Raw genomic sequence first — 27121 nt, forward strand, 5'->3', positions numbered from 1 at the left:
ACAGGGCATGTATGCAATATTTCCATTATCAAAACAAGTTCCATTGGATAGCACTGCCTTGGACCAACTACAGTCAGGTCTTGGAGCTGGTGGATAAAGCCTATGGCATGCCAAGAAGGTTGTGTCCCTATCATTCACAGACAGCTTCTAGGAGCTACATGACATATGTAAAGATGTTTACAAACCAATATTCAAACACCCAGAAAGACGTTGCACAAGTTATTACTAAACTAGTGTGGATAATAAGGTGAACATAAGAAGTGTACAAATGCTAAGCGTCTTCATAATTCTGATCAAATGAGATTTCTAATTAAATTCTAAGTAGAGGAAAAACTCACTTGTTTGGGGAAAACATTCTGATTTTAACTTTTCAGCTTGTTCTTCAGTTGCCAGCTCCCAGGAGATGCACTGAGACAACCCTGTGTCCCACACACAGCGGACATCAGGTCCTGCTGCCACACAAGCAGCTTCACCCTGGTGTGCTTCACACTGTTCCGAGGTGAATACCAGGATGTCACTGAGGAGGAGACTGTTGAAACCACCAAACACATACATGGTGCTAGGGGGAAAAAGGGAGAGAATGAATTTACTGAAAACTTACGTTACAAATGCATGATACACTTTTACAGACAAATTTCAGATAAATCTTACATATCAAAAGTCCTCTAAGAAACTATTTTTCAAGGTTCAAAAATCAGTATAATTCTCTTCCCTACCAAATTTTACCTTTTCATCCTGACCTGTGATCGCCAGAATAGTTTCAATAAACCACCTAAAAGCTGCACATGGCAATTTGGTACACAGTGAATGTTACATCTTAAATTAGTAGGGAAAAGATGGACTTTTCAGTAAATGGTTTCAAGATAACTAAACATATGAAAAAGATAAAAATAAGCCCTTTCTCACTCTATATACCAGGATAAATTCCAAATGGATCAGAAAATCACCTGAAAAAAGAAATAACATAAGTTCTAGAAGAAAAAATGGGCAACTTTTCTATAACCTGAGAGTAGGAAAAACCTCCATGACTTAAAATCCAAAGGGTAGTAAAGAATTAATTTAGAGAGTGCTTGAGTAACTTTATAGGTAAAAATTGAAAAATTACATTAAGCACATGAAGAGAAGATATGCTCAATGTTAGACACAAGAGAAATTCAAACTAAAACTATAATTATGTAGCATGTCTCATCTATCAGATTTGCAAAGAAAAAGACCACAAAGATAGGTAAGGATGTGGGCCAAAAGGCATATGCATACTCTGCTGCTGGGCTTGTAAAATAGTACTAACCTACAGAGAGGAATTTGTCAATTTCTAACAAAATTACCATTTACCTTCTGAACCTGAAATCACTTTTCTAGAGGTCTATTACAAAGATATTATAGCAATAAAAAGAAAGAAAGAAACACATATAAAGCAATAAATTAAATGTTTGTAATAATAATAGGAAAAGATTCTAACAAACCAAAATGTCTATCAACTGGGGATGTGAAGAATAAGCTATGATACACCCACATGATGAAACATAGGGCATCTGTAAAAAGGAATGAGGAAATTTCTATACATTATTTCTGAAGTGATCTTCAATATATACTATACGGGGAGGAGGAGCCATGCAGAGAATAGCATATAGAGTATGTGGTCATTAATCTCTTGAGGGAAGAAGTGGATCAAACACACAAGCACATAGAATTTTCTCTTATTTATTTTTTAGCTTTAAATGGACACAATATATTTATTTTATTTTTATGTGGTGCTGAGGATCGAACCCAGTGCCTCACACATGCCAGGCAAGTGCACTACTACTTGAGTCATATCCCTTTTTTTTTTTAAAGAAAAATAAGAACCACACAATTTCTCTTTAAGTAGTCTTCTTAAAAAACCAACCCAGTAGCAATGAATATGACCATGACTTAGATTGTGATATTTTAAAACCATTCTCCTTGATCTACCCTTAATTAGAACCTTTTAGAAAAAAAATCTAATGTCATGTCTGGATAAAGAAATGCTCACAGTGAAATCTGTAAGATCTTCTTACACCAGAAAGACAGACTAAGGTAGTGTCACAAAAACTCAAGAGCTACCATGAAGAGATGCTCACTGGCTGCAGAGGGGAAGTATTTGAAACTTAATAAGAATAAGAATTACAATTCACAATAGCCAAGTCATTCCTAGAAGCCTATTAACAGACAAATGTATAAAGAAAACGTGGTATATCTACATAATTGAATTTTACTCAGCTATAAAGAAGAAGGCAATTATGTTATTTACTAGTAAATGGACAGAACTGGAAAACATCACGCTAAGTGAAATAAACCAGACTCAGAAAGTCAAAAGTTGAATGTTTTCTCTCATTTGTGGAAACTAGAGAGAAATAAGGAATAAAAAAGGGGGACCGAATGAAAACAGAAGGGTGAACAGTGGAGAAAAGGAAGGTGTATGATGGGGAGGGAGGAAGGATGGAAAAGGGAAGGAACTTCAGAATGAAATTAACCAAATTATGTGCACATGTGAATGTATCACAATGAATTCCACTTTTATGTATAATTTTAATGCACCAATAAAAAAATAGATAACTAGAGGGAAGACCAGTAGAGTAGAGGAAGGAGACCAGGGAGGGTGGAAGAGGAAAGGGAGACATATTGAAGTGGAGCAAATTATGTTACATGCATACGTGGATGTCAAAATGAACCCCACTATTATGTGTGACTATAATGCCCTGGTAAAAACATAAAAAGTAAAAAAAAATATATACTTTTAAAAGAGGAATTACAAAGCATATGATTCTTTTTAAACCTTGAGTTCACTATAACACATATCTCCCAACCCCAAAGATAAAACTTCATTTTTCACGTGTGGACAATGCAAAGAAAACAGTTCATTATTTTCAAAATTGGTAAATAAAGAGAAACAATCAACCTTATGAAGTGGTCTTGCCATAATCATGAAGTGAATCTGACTGTGCTAATTTGCGGGAAGTTCAGGTGAGACACTGATGTAGGTCAGCTGAGGCTGGCACCTGAGGAATTAGCAGGAAGCAGGTTTATTGGCTGCAGGGTCCAGAGGGGCTATATTGCCTAATGCTCTCCAGACCAGGAGCCTAGAAATTCTTTGAACTTTACACCCAGAGGTGGGTGTGGGATTGGAGGTTCACATTTTTGCTGGATTCTACATAAAATTAATTTTTTTCTTTGATTTCTCAGAAAGTGCTTTTTGTCTTGTTTTTTTTTAGAACAGTCAGAGGTTTACACATTTTACCACAAAAGCAGGAATAACATCATCAAGTCCGCAGTTAAACTTAGCTTTTGCAAGACAGAGGAACAGGAAATAGAAAGTTCTAACTACACTGAGCTCTTTTGCAGAAATCTTTATTGATGTTCTGTTAATAAGAGCAATTATGGTGAGGGTCTCTGAAGAAGCTTAATTAAGATGCATTGGTGGAGGAAGAGCACCACTACAATACCAATATATATTTGAAAGCATGCGGATGTAACCATCAAAATCTCAACTATAAGAAACTCTATAGGGCCGGGCATGTTGGTGCATGCCTATAATCCCAGCAGCTAGGTAGGATGAGGCAGAAGGATCTCAAGTTCAAAGCCAGCCTCAGCAAAAGCAAGGCACAGAGCAACACAGTGAAACCCTGACTCTAAATAAAACACAAAATAGGGCTAGAAGTGTTGGCTAAGTAGTTGAGTACCCCTGAGTTAAATCCCTTGAACCAAAAAAAAAAAATAAAAATAAAGAGAGAGAGAGAGAGAGAGAGAGAGAGAGAGAGAGAGAGAGAGAGAGAGAGAGAAAACTCTAGGAAAGGCAGCAGAACACATCAGACACTAGTATGGCAATATGTAAAACAGTGGATGTGTAATTGATGTGATTCTGCAATCTGTATAAGGGGTAAAAATGTGAGTTCATAACCCACTTGAATCAAATGTATGAAATATGATATGTCAAGAACTATGTAATGTTTTCAACAACCAATAATAAAAATTAAAAAAAAAACTCTCGAGTTTCTCTAGCAAACACAATCTCTAGCAAATAAAGGAAAACATCACAGCTGGAGAGCCTGTAGATCAAGAGAAATTAAAAGACATTTTATGTACCATACAGATCTTGTTTAAATGCTGATTTGAACAAAAAAAATTAAAACAATTATGGGATATTTTGGAAATTGAATATTGAATGGACATTGAATGATGTTAAAGAATTATGATTAGCTTTAAAAATATGATGCTGTGTAGTGGCTGTGTTTTTAAAAGTCTTTCAAAAAATGGAGTCAATTTTCCTAATTTGCAGATTCTGTGTTTGTGAATTTACCTATGTTCTAAAATTTATTTCTAACTCCAAAATCAATACTTTGCAGCCATTTATGGTCACTTGCAGGCATGTGCATGCAGAGTGGTAGAACATTTGAGTTGACAACCATACATATTCCAGCTCAGCTCAAACAAAGCAGTGCTCTGACTTCTTGTCTCAGCTGTCTGTAACAAGTGTCCCTTTCATGGTTTACTTAGTGTCCCCTTCTTGAGTTTTTGTTCTGGTGATTTCATTGTTTACAACGACCCCTAGTGCAGTGCTTAAGTGCTGTCTCCTGTTCTAAGCTGTGATGTGCCTTTGTGGAGGAAATATGTGTGTTAAATAAACCTTATTTAGACGTGAGTCAAAATGCTGTTGACCGCGAGCTCAAAGGTAAGAAATCAGCAATATATTGTTTTTAAAGAGAAACACACATTGAACAGGATTATGTATTGACTGGTTTAGGAAAATGTGCTGAGAAGGCTCGCAGAAACCTAACCCTACATGTCCTCTAGGAGCAGAGATTCAATATTCACTAATTCATTGTGTGCAGTACTTTACAGAACATAACCACTGTGAATAATGAAAACCAACTGTAATCTGAAATATTTACTTGTGAAATCCTATTGTGTTAGAAAACTGCTTCCAAATAAGATGGACAGGTTCAGGATGGCCAAGGTTGATGACTGCTAATGCAGAGTAAGGGGCACATGGGGCTTAATTATGCTATTATCTCTACTTCTTTATATCTTTTCACAACAAATTTTCACAACAAAAAGTTTTAATTTTGGGGGAAAAAAGAATTTTGCTTAAGTCTCTTCTATTTCAAGGTTTATATTACATTTCTAGCATTAACTAATATTACAAATGGGCCTATTCTTTCCTGTGTATGATCTCTTCCATTTAATTCTATTTCAGTCTAAAGGTAGATCATGATTTATATGATCATTTATAATATCTACCTCCAAAAAGAACAAAGCTCAAATCATGCTATCCATTTACTCAGAAATATCTAGTGAGCATCCATTCTGTACAAAAATACCTTGGCCCCTGGTCCTTCAGCCTGGAGAGCTGCCCAAAGGTCAGTTCCACCTCTGCTGCCCCAGCTGGATGAGCCAAATCTCAGGCTGAAGCAGCTTGGTCTACCTCCTTGAACTTTATTCATCTCTTAGTTTCTGCCCTTTGTTTCCTCAGTATCTTGTTATGTCTTTGCTGCACATCTTTTAGTTGTCTTTCAGTGAAAGAAAGTCCCAGAACTGAACACCAAAAGGCTCACATCAAGGTTTTAGGGCTTTTAAATCAAGCCCAAATCTCCCTCAGGGACATGGTGATCATGTTACCATATGGGGGTTAGAGAAGGTATTTCCAAAGATAATAAGACCTCTACTCAGACCTTCTATGTTCTTGACTTGTTGTGGAAAAGAACTTAAAAATAAGTGAAGTCTCAGTAGCAAAGAAGGAAATTTATTACAGAAATTTAAGTATACATTCTCAGGGTGTGGGCTTTGAATATATTCCCCCAAATCACAAATAAACACAACAGCAAATAGTGGATACTTAATGGCTGCAAGTGATTAAGCACAAACATTGAGTAAACATTGGCTGAACACTAAGACATGCTTTTTGGGGGTCTTGGGTCCTTCTTTTAAAGGAAGCTTTTGTGGGCATGGGAAGGCATGTGAGCTTCGGGAACTCAATTTTTTTTTAATTTTATTTTTTTATTGGTTGTTCACAACATTACAAAGCTCTTGACATATCATACTTCATACATTAGATTGAAGTGGGTTATGAACCCCCAATTTTACCCCAAATGCAGATTGCAGAATCACGTCGGTTACACATCACAATTTTACATAATGCCCTATTAGTAATTGTTGTATTCTGCTACCTTTCCTATCCCCTACTATCCCCCCTCCCCTCCCCTCCCATCTTCTCTCTCTACCCCATCTACTGTAATTCATTTCTCTCCTTGTTTATTTCAGGAACTCAATTTTTTGATGATGGATCTCAAGACGTTTACAGTGGTCTGGTCTGCTTCAGGATCTTCTAGATCGACACTCTCTTCTCTGATTAATAGGTAAAGTCTGGATTATATCCAAATGATAGGTTTCTTATAATACATCTCACTTTTGGTTGTCTAATCTAGAAAGACACTGTAAGTCAGCTAACAGTGCACATAAGCATTAAAGCAGGGCAATTTTCACAGATGAGGGAAATGGCAGTAACTTTAAGACTTACAGATTTCTCAAGAATTTGGGAGTGACAGGCCAGGAAGAAGGGCAGGACTCGGAAGTAAAAGTATTAGTAACTCCATTCATGGGGCTTTTATATTTAAGCTGAAGATTTTCTTTCCATTCATTTTCTCTCCTTTCTACCCATCTATTATTTCTTCTATACAACCTCAATCATAGTGCACTTTAATAAGATTTCACATCTCTAGTAGTGTAATGGCCGAGTGTCTACATAAGGCTTTAATAACATGCAGAAGATAACAGAGAAGGCAGCCCTGTCTATCCACTCACACCCAACTGAATGTTAGACCTTGAAAATGCAAAAAAAAGTAAAAGCTAGACCACATTTGTAAACTTCCAAAACTTTGAATATATTCCCCCAAATCACAAATAAACACAACAGCAAATAGTGGATACTTAATGGCTGCAAGTGTTTAAGCACAAACATTGAGTAAACATTGGCTGAACACTAAGCTACACTGATCTGCCAGCAATCCAAAGGGATTAAAATTAAAATTAAAAACAGAAGAAAACAACTGAGCATAAAAATTAAAATTAAAAACAGGAGAAAACAACTGAGTATAAAAATCATCAATGGCACACTGCGGAAGGAAGAGAATCCATAGAATTAAAGTATACAAAAGCCCTAAATAAACAGCAACAACCCCTGGTGGTGGTGGTAGAGGAATCCGGATCCAGACTTATTTTAATATATTATTTAAGATGTTACATTTTCAACAAAATATGCAAACAAAGGAAAATATGTGACCAATACAGAAGAAACAAGAGTCAGTAAAAACATTTCTGAGAGGGTCCACATGTTGAATTCAGGAGATCAACGCTTCAAAACAGCTAGTATATATTTAAGGAAGTAAAAAAAAAACTGTCTAAAGAATTAAATGAAAGCATGACATTAATAGCTTAACAGAGAATAGCAATAAAGAGACATACATGAAACTCACATGTTTCTTATTTTTGTATTTTAGTAGGTTTTAAAATCAGAACTGAATTTGATTTCCATAGGAGAGAAGTACTTTTTGGGGAGTGGGGTACTGGGATTGGCTTAGGGGCACTCGACCACTGAGCCACATCCCCAGCCCTATTTTATATTTTATTTAGAGACAGGGTCTCACTGAATTGTTTAGTGCCTCACTTTTGCTGAAGCTGGCTTTGAACTCATGATCCTCCTGCCTCAGTCTCTTGAGCTGCTAGGATTACAGATGTGCGCCACTGTGTCTGGCCGGGGAGAAGTACTTTTTATAAGGATATTCTTACTCACTCTAAGGTTGATCACAGTAATAGATGATTTTACAGAATATTTAAATAGAATGTAAAAAGAAACATTTTTTTCCTGGACTGTGGAAAGATTATTGGCTGTTCATCCACATGGACATGCCTGGAAAAAGCTGTTGCTTCTTGTTACCTGTGTCTAACACAACAGTTTCAGGCTCATCATGAGGATTCTGAGAACCAAGTGTCAAAGGGTAATTAAGTTTTTTATTCAAAAAATGTGTACTCTGTTTCTGGCACTGTACTAGGAATTGGGGATTGAAAGAGAATAAAAAATCATCTGAAATGCCAAAAAGAAGAGCGAGAGAGAGAGAGAGAGAGAGAGAGAGAGAGAGAGAGAGAGAGAGAGAACATACATTATAAAGAATAAATGGAAATTCTGGAGTTGAAAATACAATAAGAAAAATGAAAAATTCACTAGAGGTACTCAGCAACAGATTTGAAGAGGCAGAGGAAAGAACAGCAAATTTAAAAACAGATTAAGAGGTCTGGGAACGTAGTTTGTGGTAGAGCAATTATCCAGCATACACAAAGCCGTGGGTTCCATATGCAGCACTAACCAAAAAAAAAAAAAATTAATAATGATTAATCAAAACCACACTCAGAACAACTAAGTCAGGCAAAGCCAATTTAGTGCGGCTGAGCAACACACATATATACATTATATACACATACACATATATATATATATACACATTTTATATATATAAAATTATTCATGAGGGATAGCTGACTTAGGCGTTTTTCAGCAATGCAGTGAAATGCAGTGCAGATTTCAGATCATCCAAGGACTACAGACTGGCCCTATGTTAAGCTCTACAACCTCCGCATCTCTGTTCCCTACCTTATCTCTCACCTAAAGGGCCCTCTCTGCTTTTTTTCCAACCTCTCTTTACTATTCAGATACAGCTACTTGAAACTCAACAACCTAAGTACCAAAAAGAATTACATAAGACCTATCACAGTAACATGCATGGAGCTTTTGTTGCCCCACACATCCCAATACCACAAAACATAGCATGTGCCTGTGTGCTAACACCACCAGATCAACAAACATGGCATTTGAAGCAATTCACAGTCACATCGAATATTTTAACCCTCAATCAGGAAATTTGTCCTCTGTGAAAAACTAATGGGATGAGGGAATCCTGCAAATAATATTAGTTCATTTTCACTTCTACATATTTTATTTCACTTCCATCTCAAGCACAAAAGAAAATAATCAAGCACTTCTCCAATTACCTGTTGTGTAAGACTGCGGAATGGCCAAATCTATTGACATCATGGTGGAGATTAGGTCTGGGAAGCACTGACCAGCGGTCACAAGCTAGAAGCAAGAAAAACACATTTCAGAGAGGACTGCCATTCATAATCAACAGGAACTGACAGTCTTCAAGAAGAAGACTGTAACACACACACAGCTTTGTAAAACATGCCTCTCAACTATTAGTCATGCTATGATTGCTGGGTAAAAACCAGCAGCAGTGGAGCAGTAGGGCACAAAAGAAAGATGGGTCACATGGCAATTCCAATTAGCATCTGACATTTATGACATCACTCACCCTGCTGTCCATCAGTTTTACACACTGGAATGTTTATTTTTGTTTTTGGTTTTGGTTTTTGCCATGCTGGGTATCCAACCCACTGCCGTGTCCATCATGATAGGCAAGCACTCTACCACTAGACTACATCTCTGGCCCCCAAGAATGTTTTTTTAACTTAAGCAAATTTTATATTCTACAAAGCTTAAGTGAGCATACTCTGTGAGTTCCACAATTGTTTTCTACTCCTTCCCATATTGATCTGCCCAAACTTAGTAGCTACCATAGAAAAATGCAAGTGGAAATTAAAATTTCAAAAATTAAACTTTATTTAAAAATGTAAAGCCCTTTCCTAGATCTCCTGAGCCTCCTTTGCCCTGACCTATGCTAGCAACGTCCCTCTGACTGAACACCAAGGGTGCTCCTGCACCACCCCACCCACAAGCTCACTGCCTCACTCTCGGGGACACTGCCCAAGAAGAGCTTCTTCAACCTTGACCCAAACCTACCCGGTCTTCTCCACCCCATCTTCCTCAACATGGAGAACAGAGGCCACAACTGACCCCAGCTTCCTGCCGACCCACCTTACTTCCTTCCCCCAAACCAGTGGGGCAGATCCCTTCCTCTTCTCTGACTTCAAAGGTCCCTTCCTTGATTCCACAGTGTGTACCCGCTTTCCTTCAGGACTCCATGCCATCTTTGGCCTTCACCACAGCATTTAAATATGCCCAAGGCCAGATATCTCAATTCATCCTCTGTTGTGGTGTAAACTAATTAGTAAAATCAGTAAGAGTGTAAGATATAGGTTATAGATTAGTAAAAAATAGAGATTATAGATCTAAGATTTTGAGAAATGAGATAAGACAATTATAAAGCGAGAACTGTCATGGACAGGCCTCAGACTCCATTTTGCTGCCTTCTATTAAAAAAAAACTGTTACAAGAGCTGTTTCTGAGAAACTGAAATGAAAGTTGTTTTCTGATTTAAAAAAAATTATTTTCTGTGCTTTGTACCCCACAAAATGTAAGTAGATTCTTGCCCCCACTAACCCCTTGCTTGAACTCAGGATATGGTTGTCCAAACCCTGCTTGGACCCAAGATGCGGTTGTCCAAGTTGCTCAAGCTAACTGCTTTTATTTTAAGCCTCTGTAACTTGCTTGCTTGCTAACTGGAAAATTCCAGTCCTGCTTAGGGCTCTGAGGTCCTGCTTTAACTACTATTTTAGTTTCTGTGATTGGCTTATTCACATGATGCCAAGAAAAGTCCCTGAGCTATAGTTTTCATCCTTAAATTCTCAAGAAATAGGTCCTGAAATTGCTGTTGTTCTCCCACAGAGCTTCAGTCTCTATGGGTGAGTGACAGTCCCTGGCCAGGTAGTTCTCTTTGATTTGAATTTCGACTTAAGAGTGTTTTCTGAAGCGGCTCCTCATAACATTCCCGAAAATTAACATTTAAGCAATTAACAACAGTGACTTACAGAAGAACTATATGTAGAAGTAATGCTTTCTAACAAATGTGTAACTTTAGTCAAATAAATACAAAACTACCATTTGGACCTCTTTCAAGTGGCCTGGCCATTTGAACTAGTGATATTTTCAGTTTCTTTTTAAAATGTTGCTTTTATATACAAAAACATTTCTGAAGAGAAAAATGGCTCTGGGAAACTTACCAATGTCATAAGCCATAAAGTCTGAAGAGAAGCATTTGGCACCATGGCTCATGGATGTATCATTGTGTGTATTTCCTCCAAACACCAGCATGGTTCCACTCACTATCACAGCTGTGTGCAAGTAACGGAAAAATCGGCTGTCCTTAAGAATGGTCCTTTGAGTTTATTGAAAAATAATAAATATAAGGTTAGTTTTTTAAGAATAGTTATTTATCTGCTAATGCAAACTCAGCCACTTTATTAGCTTCAAACCCAAATGTGCAAAAACCTTCAGACTTTTCCTTACATGAAGTCTAGACATGTAAAATCCTATGAGAATCTTGGCAAAAGATATTAACACCCTTAAAATGTTCATAACATAGGAAGCTATAATGCTGTTTTCTGGGAAGAAATCATATGAAACACAGAGAGACACTTATGCACGATACTTTACTAACAAGACAAAAGCTAGAAATAAAAACTTCCAATCACACAGGCTCAGTATACTCACAAGATGGAGTATTACAGAGCTAATAAAAATGATGATTTTTATGCCAGACTGAATGTAAAACCATATTTATGGGAATGGTCTTTCAGATATGTGATGAAATACCAAAAAAGGGAAAACATTGCTTTAAAATTACATTATTTCATAACTCAAATTAGCTTTATATTTGTTAAAATGAGCATACATTTTACAGGCTGATCTGTAATTCAGCATGAGGAGAGCTCTATCAATTAGGTATGAGAGCATCCTGTTTGATGATAATATTGGATTATGCCAATTACTGACCTCAGGGGTGACACTTTGATTACCAAGACAAGGTTCAAAAATGGATATATCTTCCTGGAGGTACAGCTCAGTGGCAGAGCACTTGCCTTGTATGTGTGAAGCTCTAGGTTCCATCTCAAACACCACCAAAAAAAAAAAAAAAAGGGAATATAGTCTACTTAATTATAAGTGTGTGTACAAACTCAACTACTGCTTTATTCCTTAGGATTCCGAAGGGAAAAAAATTACAGTAGGGTTGAGTGTATGAAAACTGAAAATCAACCCAAGAATGCCAAGTAGTTTCTAACCACTGTATTACAGAACGTAGGATAATTCAACAAAATAAATGCAGCTAATTTATTACCCTATGCTTTTTCCTAATTTCTTTATATATAACACTGAACAGACTTATACACCAGGCCTGAAAACAAAAACAAAACAAACAAAAAAAAACCCAGCAAAATGTTTTCCCAACAATTGCATCTAGAGAATTCACAGTTTAAAGCAAAAGCTCCAAAAAAAAAAAAGCACCCACCACATCTGGGTGCCCACATCGTATCTGTAGAGGTCATCTGCGAGCCTGTATTTAACAGCACTGAAAACCTTGTAACCGCCGTGGACATACAGGGCTTTGGTCCTGTGATCATAAACACTGCTGTGGCCATAACCCCCTTGCACAAGGGCACCCTGGGTGTGCAAAATACTCCAGGTGTTCCTCTCTGGAAAGGGAAAAACAGTCAAAAGCATGCAGGTTCCCCTTCTCTAATATTCAACATCAAAATATCTCAAGGATGGAGAAGGGATTTCACAAGAGCTGATGCATATAATTTCATCCTTTTATCTTAAAAAAAAAATCCACCCAAAACTTGTAACAAACCCATATGGCCAAACTCCAATCTGTTAAGTGTTCTGATGTTCTAACATGCTATACAGGAAAAGAATTTCATTAAACTGATCCAGATTCCAGCCATATCAATGTTTATAACATCTCATTTCACAATAACTAAGCTATGGAGCCAAACTAGGTATATATACATAATGGAGTATTACTTAGCCATAAAGAAGAAAGACTTTATGATATTTGCAAGTAAATGGATGGATCTGGAGACTATTATGCTAAGTAAAATAAGCCAGTTCCCAAAAACCAAAGGTCAAATGTTTTTGCTGATATATGGAAGCTAACCCACAATAACAAGGGAGAGGGGAAGAATTGATAATAGACAAAGGGGAATGAAGAAAAAGGATAGGAAAAAGAAGACAGGGGTATGAATCCAAAATAATTCTCCTATTCATATATAGGTACATATATGAATATACCACAGTAAATCCCACCATCATGTACATCCATAAGAATGGGGTCCAAGCCGGGAATGGTGGCATATGCCTGTAATCTCAGTGGCTGAGGAGGCTGAGGCAGGAGGATCACGAGTTCAAAGCCAGCCTCAGCAAAAGTGAGCTGCTACATAACTCAGTGAGACCCTGTCTCTAAATAAAATACTAAATAGGGCTGGGGATGTGGTTCAGTGGTTGAGTGTCCCTGAGTTCAATCCTTGGTGCCCTCCCCGAAAAAAGAATGGGGTCCTAATTAGAATAAGACACATTCTATGTTTGTATAATTATATCAAAATGAATTCTACTATCATATATAACTAAAAAGAACCTATAAAAAATAAGAATAAACAAAAAGCTTGGAAAGAGACAAAAGAGAATAAATTGGCTATAAATGCAGGGGTTTAAAACTGTTTTAAAATAAAAGACTCATATTCCCCTCAAGTGAGAATTTAATTCCCTATGATCTTTAGTAATCAGTATACAGATGTACTTTATAGGCCTACTATCTCAAAATATAAATTATAGCTGATACATCTACTGTACAACAACAGATAAAACAAAATTTAACCAAAGGAAAGATTATGTATTAAAGGAAATTCATGCTCCATTAAATCAACCACTAAAGGGCCACCCAAATTTTTCCATAGCAGTTGTAGTTTGAACTACTTTTATTTATTTTAACACCCTTAGTATTCAGTACCTCCTTTATCTCCTCGAAAATTGACAGTAGAAAGGGGCATCAATAACCTGAATTTTACTGTTTATACATCCATGTTATCTACATTTCAAAATGAAGAACTGGATCTAGGTTAGCTTGAATCTTGTTTAACATCCTAACAATGAAAGGAGAGGTTTTTAAGTTGATGTTTAAAACATGTCCACTGGAAAAAATATACCTACCCAAGTCATATTCCTGCACATTGCTTATATATCCATAGAGAGGGCAGTGACCAAAGATGACCAGCATGACCACCCGGCCACTCTTCAGTGTTACAATGTGTGCTGAGTGTCCAACCACTGCATACTGTTCCTTTGCCTTTGGGGTCAACAATACCCATGATTCGTTATGAATATGAAACACTCTCAACTCATTGGTCACATTGCCTGTTGAATCAATTTTTCCTCCATACATGTAAATTTTATCCTAGAGGAAAAAACATAAACAGGATTTAAAAAACATTAAAAATTCAAATCTGAGGGGCTGGGATGTGGCTCAGGAGGTAATGTGCTCGCCTGGCATGCGCGGGGCGCTGGGTTCGATCCTCAGGACCACATAAAAATAAAAAAAAAAATAAAGGTGTTGTTTCCACCGAAAACTAAAAAATAAATATTAAAAAATTCTTTCTCTCTCTCTAAAAAAACTAAAAAAACAAAAAACAAAAAAAAATTCAAATCTGAGAACAAAAAATGACCAGTTCAAAAACATCAATAATGTTCTCAGCTTAAAAATTATTAATGGGCCATTCCATGAATAATTAGGAAGAGGATGCAAAAAGGAACAAAAATAAGCAAATCATATTTTATGTCTCTAAAACTTTGTCATTTTCTTGGGCTTGCTTATATGAGATCTTTTACATAATAAAATAACTTGAAAAAATAAAGTTGCTTCATCCTAACACATACCTCCAAAAATGGGAGGTGAAAATTATTATTTAGTTGCTTGACAATTCTTGGATAAACCTGGAATGGCATAAATGCTATTCAATACTTTTTAATCTACAGTTCTAACCACTTGGTATCACAATCAATAATATCTCAGTATGGTTAGATCCATTAAAATCTCTTGGGTTCAAGAAGTTGCAGCTTCAATTCCACTTACAACTTAGCCAATCAAATAACTCCCACCGCCAAAAGAAAGTCTGCCCCAATTAAAAAAACAACATTCAATAGCTTTTCAACTGCATAATACATAAATTAACTGAGGAAGAGTCGAGTTTCAGGCTTAGTACAGAGTGCGGGTATTTTTACCTGATATAAAGCCAAAGAATGACCATATCTAACAACCACATTGTTCACAGAATGGTTTAGTGAAAGCCATTCCCTAGAAGCAAGGTCATACCTACAAAACAAACAGATCAAATTTTTATCCAAATGAAAAAACAGAATATCTTGTACTCTTTTATTTGTAACAATCCAGTTTTGAGATGTTCATTAAATCAAGGACACAGGGAGGCGCCTGTTACCCTGGCAAACACTACTGACACCTGAGCCCACTAGGTATCTGAAAATTCAGGAAGGGACGGTGGACTACGTAGCACTGGGACAAGAAGGAAATAAAAGTCTGGTGGAAGCTTCTAATGCCTCTTCTGAAAATCTCTTCTGTAGTCTAAATCACTGGAAGATTGCATCATACTAAAGGGACTTAAACTTAATTTATTACAATAACTTTTCCTTCAATCCATCATAAAAAACTGAAGATAAATAAAAGGAAATTACTAGAAAATTTCCCTTTTCTTTCATCTAATTGATTTTAGTCATACCATACTTTTAAGGAAGGCTGAATATATTATAGCATTTCAATTATACTATAAATTTACATACTGATCTTTTGAAATACAAACATGCCAAAATGAAAATAATTTAATACTCTTGCCATACAATTTATACTTACCCTTGCATTACTGAATAATCATATTCAACATCTTAACATATTTAATTTTGAGTATTTTGTTTGTTTTCAAGAAAAATATCACTGAGTTGCTATTATAAATCATACACATTCATTATGAAGACAACAGCTAAAAGTTTAAAACACAACCCCACATTCTATTACCTAGAAATAAATATTATTAACAGTGAGTAAACAACATTCCAGTTATCTTTCTATGCACATAAATAGGGGGAAAAAGATTAACAAAAAAAATTTTATATACAGGGATAAATCCTTAGATGATACTTTTAAAATGTTGATTTTTTTTTTTTTTTGCACAGCGGGAGGCAACATTGTATGAGATGGGGGTGGTACTGGGAAGTGAATCCAGGATCATTCTACTAATAAGCTACATCCACAGCCCCCTCTTTTTTAATATTTTTAGTTGTAGATGTGCTGAGGGCCATTATTGCCAAGTAGGAATGACGCATCAATATTTCCTTGCCAGCGTACCCCATGTTAAATGGACTTGCCTTGGAAATTTGCTGTGACCTTGCATGTGTGTTTGAGAAAGGTGACCCTGCTCAATGACCAGGGTGGATCCAGGATTAGGGTGTATCCTGCAGTTTGAGGAAGTATCCCGCTCCTTGGGTTAAGGGCGTTCCCAGTTTAAGACTATAGGTTTTAGGGAAGTTAGATGTTGAGGATTATTGCTGCTGGAAATAGGGCGTTCCTGCTACCTGAGCTCCCTTTGAGTTCTCCTGAGATTCAGAGAGTATTTTTGGGAAGAAAGCCTCGTGGAGTAGGAATTGGGTGGCAGCAGAACTGGGATTGCCCCAGAGCGTGTGTGGAGGCCGATGTGAGTTCGGGAATAAAGAATTGCTGTTTGAATCTACAAAGCTGTGTGGTGGCTCGTGATTCTGTGCCCAGCCAAGACTGCGGCATAGATGGACACAATACTTTTGTTTATTTAGTTGTTGTTGTTTTTAATGTGATGCTGGGAATCAAACCCAGGGGCTCATGCATGCTAAGCAAACGCTCTACCACCAAGCCACAAACCCAGCCCCATCCACAGCCCTTTTTAAAATTTTACTTTGAAACAGGATCTTGCTAACTTGCCCAGGCTAGTCTCAAACCTGTTACCCTCCTGCCTCAGCCTCCAAAGTAGCTGGGATTACAGGTATGTGGCACCCCCACACAGCTAAAAGTATTAATTTTAACTTTTCTAGAATTAACAGCCAAAAAAAAAAAAAAAAAGAAAGAAAGAAAATACAAAGGTCTTGTTGTACTTTAAGTAAATGTTTCTTTTCTCTGAGAGTATACCTGGATAATCCAACTTTTTAAAAAATTATCAAAAACATTCCTTTTTTAAAAAATACCTTTATTTTGTTTACTTATTTTTTTTAATGTGGTACTGAGGCTCGAACCCAGTGCCTTACACATGCTAGGCAAGTGCTCTACCACTGAGCCAAAACCCCAGCCCCTCAAAAACATTCTTAAAAGAAAATGTTAGAAAAATTCTATCATAACATCATAGCAAAAACAGCTATCAATTAAAAATGAATTAATAAATTAATTAATAAATTAATAAATCATATCTATATAACCAAATAAACTCAAGCAATATATAGCAACATAAATCTCAAAGAATGTTAAGCTAAATAAAGGACAAAAATGCAGAATATTGTTTTTAGTTTTTCCCCCAGTACTAGGAATTGAACTCAGAAGCACTTGATCACTGAGCTAACACTCCTAGGCCTTTTTTATCCATGTTTTTCAAAATCAGTATGTTATAGTTGTACATATCAATGGGTATCTTGTTGCGTATTCATACATGCACACAATGTAACAATATAATTTGGCCAGTATCACTCCCCAGCACTTCTTTCCTTCCTTCCCATCTCCCACCCCCTTGGTTCCTTTCTTCTACTGAAGTCCCTTTGATTTTCATGAGATTGCTCCCATCTTTCTTGTCCTTTTCCTCTCTAGCTTCTGCTTATGAGAGAAAATATACCACCCTTGACCTTCTGAGTTTGACTTATTTCTCTTATCATGATAGTGGTATCTAGTTCCATCCATTTCTCTGCAAATGACAAAATTTCATTCTTCTCTATGGCTGAATAAAACTCCATTGTGTATATATCCCACATTTTCTTTATCCATTCTTCTGTTGATGGACACCTAGGCTGGTTCCATAGTTTGGCTATCATGAATTGTGCTGCTATAAAAATGGGTATGCACATATCACTGTAGTGTAATTACTGTAATTCTTTAATAAAAATACTGAGGAGTGTATAACTGTGTTATTTGGTGGTTCCACGACTACTCTTTTGAGGAATCAATAGATTTCCATAGTGGTAGTATTAATTTGCAATCCTACCAACAGTATAATGTTCCTTTTCCCCCACATCCTTTCTAGACTTTTATTCTTGATGTCTGCCATTCTGACTGGTATAAAATGAAATCTCAGTGTAGTTTTGATTTACATTCTCTAATTACTAATAATGTTGAACATTTCTTTATATATTTGTTGGCCATTTGTATTTCTTCTTTTGAGCAATGTCTGTTTAATTCATTTTCCCATTTATTAATTGTATTATTTTTGGTGTAAAGTTTTTAAAGTTTTTTAATATACTTTAGAGATACTTATCCAGCAAAGATTTTCCCTATTCTGTACGTTCCCATTACACTCCTAATTGTTTCCTTTGCTGTGCAGCTTTTTAATTTGATGCCATCCCATTATTAACTCCTGGCATTATTTCCTGAGCTTTATGGGTATCGAGAAGTCATTACCTATGCCTATGTGTTGGAGTGCTGACCCTATGTTTTCTTGTAGAAGTTGTATAGTTTCTGGTCTAACTCCCAGATTTTTGACTCATTGTGAGCTGATTTTTATGCAAGGTGAAAGATAAGGTCTAGTTTCATTCTTCTATATATGGATAACCAGTTTACCCAACACCATTGGTTAAAAAGGCTGTCTTTTCTCCAATGTATCTTTTTGGCACTTTTGTCAAGAAATGACTACAGATGTGTGGGTTTGTCTCTGTGTCTGTTTGTATGCCAGTACCATGCAGTTTTTGTTACTATAGCTCTGTAGTATAATTTGAAGACAGGTACTCTGATGACTCCAGCATGGCTTTTTTTGTCTTAAAATTGTTTTGGCTATTCTGGGTCTTTTTTTCTTCCAAATGAATTTTAGGACTGTTCTTTCTATCTCTGTGAAGAATGCCATTGGTATTTTGATGAGGATTGCACTGAATCAGTATACTGCTTGTGGTAGTATAGTCCCAGGCCTTTTTATTATTTCAAAACAGGGTCTCACAAAAGTTGCTGAGACTGGCCTTAAACTTACAATTCTTCTGCTTCAGCCTCCTGAGTAGCTGGGATTACACCTTTGCACCATCATACCCAGCCAAAATGTTGTTTTTTATGAAGACTACAACCAGAAAATATAGTAATACAACTTTTTTATTGGGGGGTGGGTACCAGGGATTAAACTCAGGGGCACTTGACCACTAAGCCACATCTCCAGCCCTATTTTGTATTTTATTTAGAGACAAGGTCTCACTGAGTTGCTTAGAGCCTCACTAAGTTGCTGAGGCTGGCTGTGAACTTGAAATCCTCCTGCCTCAGTCTCCCAAGCTGCTGAGATTACAGACATATGCCACTGTGCCTGGCTTCCAACATATTTTTAAGAGATGCAGGTGAACAACTGAAACCAAAATCAGGACACTACCTCTGGTACTTGAGAAGAACATACCAGAATCCTCAATTGTATTCACAATGTTTTATTTCCCAGTATAAGTGCTAAATGCATTAGTATTCATTATATTTTATCTAAACTTTTCCTTTTCTCTAAAATATTTTATACATAGGGCATTATGTAAAATTGTGGATGTGTAACCGACGTGATTCTGCAATCTGCATTTGGGGTAAAATTGGGGGTTCATAACCCACTTCAATTTAATGTATGAAATATGATATGTCAAGAGCTTTGTAATGTTGTGAACAACCAAAAAAAAAAAAGAAAAATAAATATTTTATACAAGATCTGAAGCAAATATAACAACATGGTGACATCTACTAAATGCAAATAACACATCAATTAGTATTAGCTATTTACTTTATATATTTTTGGAATAGTCCATTTTTTAAAAATACATGAAAAATTATTTAAGCTTTAGTGTTATTTAATCATTATCCATTAAGTAGCTAATTATTTAGTTTTATTAATTAATTATTTTATTAACTAATGTTGTTTGCTCAAGTTTTAAATGTATACACAATTTACTTTTGGGCACTCTACTAACTTCCTGCTTTGAAAGTTGAAAATCTTAGCATTAACATTTCTAATCCCATTTCTTCTCCCTATTTTTGTTACATTGACACTAAATGTTCATAACATTCACATTCCATTCTATAATTCCATAGATATTTACTACAGAATCTGCGCCTGAGCTCAGGCAATCTTCTCGCAGTCATTCTACCATGACTTCTCCTTGAGCTCTTTAATACTTAATTGGCTGATTTCACAACCAAGTAGTATTTTGTAAAAGCAACAGTCATCAGGGCTGGAACTATAGTTCAGTGGTAGAGTGCTTGTCTAGCATGTGTGAGGTACTGGGTTTGATCCTCAGCACTACATAAAAATAAATATTTTTTTTTAAAGAAAGAAAGAAAAAGCTTGTTTTCTATAAAAATGTATGCATTTTTTAAACCAAGAAAAACATTTAAAGGAAACAAGAAATATGCTTTCAAATAGTGTTAAGGGGAGAATATTAAATAGGTGTGATGCAAGTTCCATCTAATTTTCAGATTTGGGGGTAAGGAGATCATCTTTTTGGTATAAGATGCTAAAAGTAACTCAGAAAAGAATCCCACTCCTGCTGGGGTTGTGGCTCAGTGGTAGAGAACTTGCTTTGCATGCGTGAGGCCCTGGGTTCAGTCCCTAGCACCACATAAAAACAAACAAAATAAAAATAAAGATATTGTGATCATCTACAACTAAAAAATATATATATTAAAAAAAAAAAAGAACCCCACTCCTCAATCTACCATTCCTCATTTTACACAGAGGAAACAATCTCAGAGACTGACAGTTGCTCAACTAGGTGGAATAAATTTCCTGTTAACAACAAGAGAAAAAATAGCAATAGTTCAGTGTATTTTCCACATATCCTTTCACAAATTTTTGGTGAGTTATTCTTCTAAGTTGCGAAAGGTTATTTCACTATAATACTTTTATTAGTCATTAAATTTAATTAAAAAGACTCAAGAGAAGGAAAAAAATTGATTACATTTTCCAGCATATTTGCTCTTTTCATTCTGTTCTGTTCCTGAGCTTTTGAGACTCCATCAGCAAAGATAAGCCATCAGCAAAGATAAGCCAGCACTACCACAATTAACATGGGGTGCGCTGGCAAGGAAATTGCATCACTGGTGACACCATCAGCAAAGATATGCCAGCAGTACCATAATTCGCTGCATCAGACGATATTTCACAATGCATGCAACTGATATATAGTCCAGGCAAGTTCTGCAAGCAGTTCAAAGCGGAGGAGTCTATCAATATGTCCATTTCCTCCAAAAGTAAATCAAGTCCTTGATTGAGCATAACTTGTTGAGTTATATTCATTGATGCATCAGTTTATACAGTTACTGTGATAGCTATCATAGAAGCTGTAGTTTGGTTTTATCTTAGTCTTCACTGGCACTGGGATGGAGATGGGAATTCTGGCAATGATGCTAAAGAGACATTATCCTGAACAGAATTATTAAATATAATGAAAAGGAAAGGTGAAAGTAAACAAACAGATCTGTTAACCTCCTTTAAAAACAATCCTTAACAGCTGTTTACCTAATTTAAATTAGTAAACAAACAGATCTGTTAACCACCTTTAAAAATAATCATTAACAGCTGTTTACCTAAATTAAACCATTTAAATCACGTGAATAAAAAAAATTCGGATCCATTTTTTCATGAGCACTCCTCATAAATGAAATATGGACGTATGTCCATACATACAGTCATACAACACAAAACAGAAATGTGCACACAACATACAACACATAAGACAATAGTAAATAAAGGCCTTGTAGCTATACCTAGGTGAAATCTCCATTGCAATGTTTAAAAACTCCACAGTCAAAAAATAAAACACAGTCAAAAAATAAAACTGATCAGAAAAACATTAACCTAGGTTTGTATGAGCTCAAAAAATAAAATAGAACTTTATGATGTGGGAAAAATGCAATAATAAAATAGATATTGAAAAAAAAAACACCTTGGTTAATCACTGTCGCAGATGTAAGAATAGCCAAGCTGGAGTTCTGGATATCAGCTGTTATGGATTTGAGTCAAATCATCTTCTTTTTCTGTAGAAATTGCTTTGGTTAGTCTCTCTGGAATCCAAATTGGCTGCTGTTCTCCCTGTGGAAAATCACAAACGGAACCCCGACTCCAGACAATAACTGGATCAGGACCCTTCCATTGTCCTGTTAGAATATCTTTCCAAAGTACCTTAGGCTTATGTACATTTTTTTTTTTTTTTTGGATACATGTCTTTCCGCAGCACTAAGTCCTGATGAATCCAAATTTAGAAAGTTTAGAGTAAAAAGGGTTATTTTAAGTTTATCTTTGGGAGATATATACCCCTTAAAGATCCTTTTAAATTTAAGTCTTTCAAAAGCATTCTGCCTTAGTTTTTTAGAATTACTTTAGTCCTTTAAATTTTTTGATGTTGTTTTAAACCAATTTCCTTCTATTTTAATGTTTTCTAAATTGGCTCTTGCCTATAAATTTTAACACCCTCATCTGAGACTTGTAATTTCTGCACCACCAAAAATTAAAATTGATGGGCTTTTTGAAAAAATTACTAATAATCTCCTTGTTCTTCTATTTTATCCAATATTTGACTTTAAAATTCTCTCTTCTACCTTTTTCTATCTTGAAGTCTGTATCTAATAGTCATCTTAGCCTTTTGCATTTTCTATCTGAAATACCTTTACTTGACATTTTCAACCATTTTCTATCTTATTTCTATCTTCTAGTTTTCTTCTAAGGTTTTTATATTTACCCTTAGTTGCTTTTTTCTCTCCTAGTTTTCTTTTGTTTCCTATTTTGTGGGTTTAAAATTCTTGTCTTTCTACGTCTTTTTTATCTCCCTATATATTTTTTATCTTTCTACATCTTCTCTCTTTTTTTTTACCCTTCTGTACTTCTGTTTTTAAAGTTTTCCACTTCAAATTTTTAATCTTCTTATCTAAATATCTTTTATCTTATTATCTTCCCATTTTCATGTTTTTTTTCCTCCATCATGAAGGCATCTTAACCACCTTCAATTTGACCTTTTAAAGCCTTTTGCAACTTATTTAGACATTTTACAACTTTCTACTTTACCACACAAAGATTATCTCATCTCCCTCTTTTTGATTTAATAAGTTTGATGAGTAAAGCAAACTTTTTTCCGCCATGAAGGTATCTCTACCACATTCAATTTAACCTTTTAAAGCCTTTCAATTATCATCTATACTGTACTTTTAAATGTACTTTTTCACCACCTACAGCTTCACTCTTTTAAAGGAGACTTAGATTCTGTTTAAATCGCTTTAATGTTAGTTTACATGGCTGCCCTTCAACCAAAGGCCTTTTTTTTTCTACATTAAGAAGCTTTGTCTCAATCTGCCATGTACAAATATCTTTTTCTTCTTTCTTCCTTTCTCAAGCTTTAAAATTAAGTCTAGTTTTCTCAAAATCTTTTTAAATGGCATTTTACAACTTTTTACTTTACCACACAGAGATTATCTCATCTAGAAACATTTCTTTCTTTTTTTAACCTTTATATCTAGTTTCCTCAAAATCTTTTTAAATGGCAATTTACAACTTTTTAACTTTACCACACAGAGATTATCTCATCTAGAAACATTTCTTTTTCCTTTAACCTTTTATATTAAAATATATCTCCACATCTTGAATCTTTTTATATCTCTTTTTTAACCATTAACCCTTTTTATAAATTCACATTCTGAAACAACCCTTATAAAATTTCTAATTTAGACAAATTACTCCACTTTAATAAGATGAAATAATTTCATGTTTTTTATGGTACTATAATACTGTAATTGAAACCCAACTGAAACTTCTTATACTTTTTGTACATAAATTACACATGATAGAATCTTAACTCTTAGTAACCTTGTTTTAGCAAAGACACAGACACAAAGCAATATTAAACCTTTTTTCCATTTACCAATTTATGAAAACACACATAATGTTTAAATATATTACCTTATGGAACTTAATAAGTAAAGAGTACTTGATTTTATATTTAGTGGTTGATATTTTAACACTTTAGCTTTCTAAATTAATCAGATGTCTGTAAAAACCAAGATCTTAGACAAGTATAGTAAACAGAACTAGCCATCTCTTTCTTGTTGAAGAAAAATCCTTCTACAGGATACCATGATGGTCCCAATGATATACTTAATAACTCGTCTTTAAAAAGCCATGGGCTACATTTTTGTATTGTATCAACATATGCCCTAATTGTTCTTGGTCTTACTGGGGTGCCTCCTTCCTCTAACAATCTCTCTTCCTCAGAGGCGAACAACTTCAAACCTTGAGTCAACCATTTTCCCCAGTTTGCCTGAGAAAGTTCTATGAACAGGCAACTTGAAATAAAAACAAAGTAAATCAAAACAAGAACACATTGTTTTTGAAATGGTCACCCATTTTTTTTCTCTCCTCAGGGGCAAGCAATTTCACTTACCTTCTCTTCAGATGTTCCCAGCACGGGCCGCCAAATGCCAATGTCTTGGCTTGGCACAGAATCATGAGCCACCACACACCTTGTAGATTCAAACAGCAATTCTTTATTCCCGAACTCACACCGGCCTCTACACACGTTCTGGGGAAATCCAAGTTCTGCTGCCCCCAATTCACCTACTCCACGAGGCTTTCTTTTCCCAAAATCCTTTCTGAATCTCACGAGAACTCAGTGGGAGCTCAGGCAGCAGGAACACCCTAATCCCAGCAGCAATAATCCTCAACCTCCAACTTCCCTAAAATCCCTATTGTCTTAAATCGGGAACGCCCTAAACTCAAGGAGCGGGATACTTCCTCAAACCTGATCAGCTCTAAACCCGGATCCGCCCTGGTCCTTGAGCAAGGTCACCTTACATGCAATGTCAACAGCGAAATTCTAAGGCAAGTCCATATAACATGGGGTATGCTGGCAAGGAAATTTCGATGCGTCATTCCTACTTGGCAATGGCCCTCACCCTCCCAGCTCTCCCGTAAGGGCCCCTCCCAGCTCTCCCGTGAGCGCGATAGCCAGACAGAGGGAATCAGAGGTGGCGCGGGACCCGCGGTGCGGAACTACCGCTCCCACCAGGGCTGACAGCTGAGGTCTCTTGAACCAGCTACTGGGGGCGTGGCTACCGGAGAGCAAGTAAAATTCGATGAGGATTCTCAGCCCCAAGCTCTACAAACTTAGGGTCTGAGGGAATGGCAAACTGGAAGAAGGTGCCCAGTTGTTCATGAAAACAGGGCTCCCGGGAGCAGCAGACCTGGCATGTAGCCAGTATTGTGGTGAGCGGCACCTGTGAGAGGGGCCTGGCTAGAGGAAAAGTGGGAAGTGACTAGACACAAGAGGAGGCCGTAGGCACTCAGGATTGGAGACTCGCCCAGTCTGGGAGGAGCTGCTGCACAGTGATTGGTTCCCGCGTATTGACAGGAGAAACTTGGCCTGGTGGGCACAGCGCCACCTACTGGAAGAGAGGTAAATCAAACTCTAAGACTGCATTTATTAGTTTTTTTTTTCTTTTTTCTTTTCTCTTTTTTTTTGATTTGGGTTTTTCTTTCATTTTCATTTTTCTTTCTTGTTGTTTTTTAAAATTTTTTTTTACAATTTTTAAAAATTTTTTTCTTCTAATTTTAATTTTAATTTTTTTTTAAATTTTTTTTCCTTTTTTAATTTCTTATTTTTTTCTTCTTTTGTCTTTTCATTTCTTTTCAATTATCTTATCCCCCCTTCCTTGAATTCTACCTGCTTACTCTCATTCTCTTTAGTGACTTCTTCCCTTCCCTTCTAATACCTTTCCTCCCAAGCATCAAATAAATTTATAGGAGTAAACAGTAACTCAGCAGTCAAACAGAACAAGAAGTAACATGAGCAGCTTCAAAAAGCAAGGAAGAAAAGGAGTACAAACAATGCAGGACAACCTAAATATTCAGGAGGACCTAGAGTCATCAGAAAAATGGTCATATAAAGGAACACCTTAGACAGATGGAATGGAACCTTCAAGAGGATACAAGACAGCAAATTCAAGCAGCGAAAGAACACATTGAGAATGAATTACATAAACAGATAAAAGAAGAAGTTAAGCATCTTTATCAGGAGATAGAGATTATAAAAAATAATCAAACAATAATTCTAGAAATGAAGGAAATGATAAACCAAATTAAAAACTCAATTGAGAGTATCACTAACAGAGTGGAGCAAGTAGAAGCCAGAACGTCAGAAAATGAAGACAAAATATATCATCTTGAAAACAGTCTCGACAACTCAGAAAGGCTGGTAAAAAATCACAAGAAAAACATCCAAGAGTTATGGGATAACATAAAAAAACCAAACTTACGAGTCATCGGGATAGAAGAAGGTACAGAGATTCAAACCAAGGGAATGAGTAACCTGCTGAATGAAATAATTACAGAAAACTTTCCAGAAATAAAAAAGGAAACAGATATACAAATTGAAGATGCATACAGGACACTGAGCACACAAAATCACAGTAGACCAACGCCAAGACACATTGTTATGAAGATATCCAATATACAGAACAAAGAGAAAATATTAAAAGCTACAAGAGAAAGGAGGCAGATTACATTCAGGGGTAAACCAATAAGGTTAACAACGGATTTTTTATCACAGACCCTGAAAGCAAGAAGGCAATGGCCCTCAGCAAAATGTGAAATTTTTCTAAAGAATATTTAGTCCCTAATTTAGCATCTACATTTCAAATAAATTTCCTTGTGGTTTTAATTCACTCACAGTATTGATCCCAGGAATCCCTAATAAAATTCAAAATCATATACTTTCTAATAATGACTTGACCATATCCAATGTAGGTATTTCAGTATCAAAAGTCCTACTTTATCAGCTTCTGGTGGGAAGACTACACAAAGAAATTATTAATTCAAATTGAAAAACCTAAAATGTAACAACTAGACCTAGGAGTGATAATAAAACAAACAAACAAACAACAACAAAAAACTACCCATCTTCTAGTAAAGCAAAGAACTCAACAGAGGTAAGACACAACAACAGATGTAAGGTCTGGCTTCTGCTACACTCTTTGCAAGTAGTTAAAAATTGGTACTCAAACATGCCAATTATTAACTATTTAGTATCACCAAACCCAAC

At 36.0% G+C, this 27121-nt stretch overlaps 1 protein-coding gene across 1 annotated transcript in view; it reads right to left on the reverse strand.

Moving 5' to 3' along the window:
• Positions 1–27121, reverse strand: part of LOC308648132 (attractin-like) — a gene marked incomplete at its 3' end in the record, with an annotated part of 101078 nt that overhangs the window by 49732 nt on the left and 24225 nt on the right. The window contains 7 exon segments of the mRNA XM_081292832.1: positions 339–559; positions 9058–9142; positions 11026–11180; positions 12312–12495; positions 14009–14252; positions 15077–15167; positions 26976–26982. Of these exon segments, the coding sequence (XP_081148958.1) occupies positions 339–559; positions 9058–9142; positions 11026–11180; positions 12312–12495; positions 14009–14252; positions 15077–15167; positions 26976–26982 (987 nt within the window).

The sequence above is a fragment of the Spermophilus citellus genome (assembly GCF_964194105.1).
Source record: "Spermophilus citellus genome assembly, chromosome: 4".
Lineage (NCBI taxonomy): Eukaryota > Metazoa > Chordata > Mammalia > Rodentia > Sciuridae > Spermophilus > Spermophilus citellus.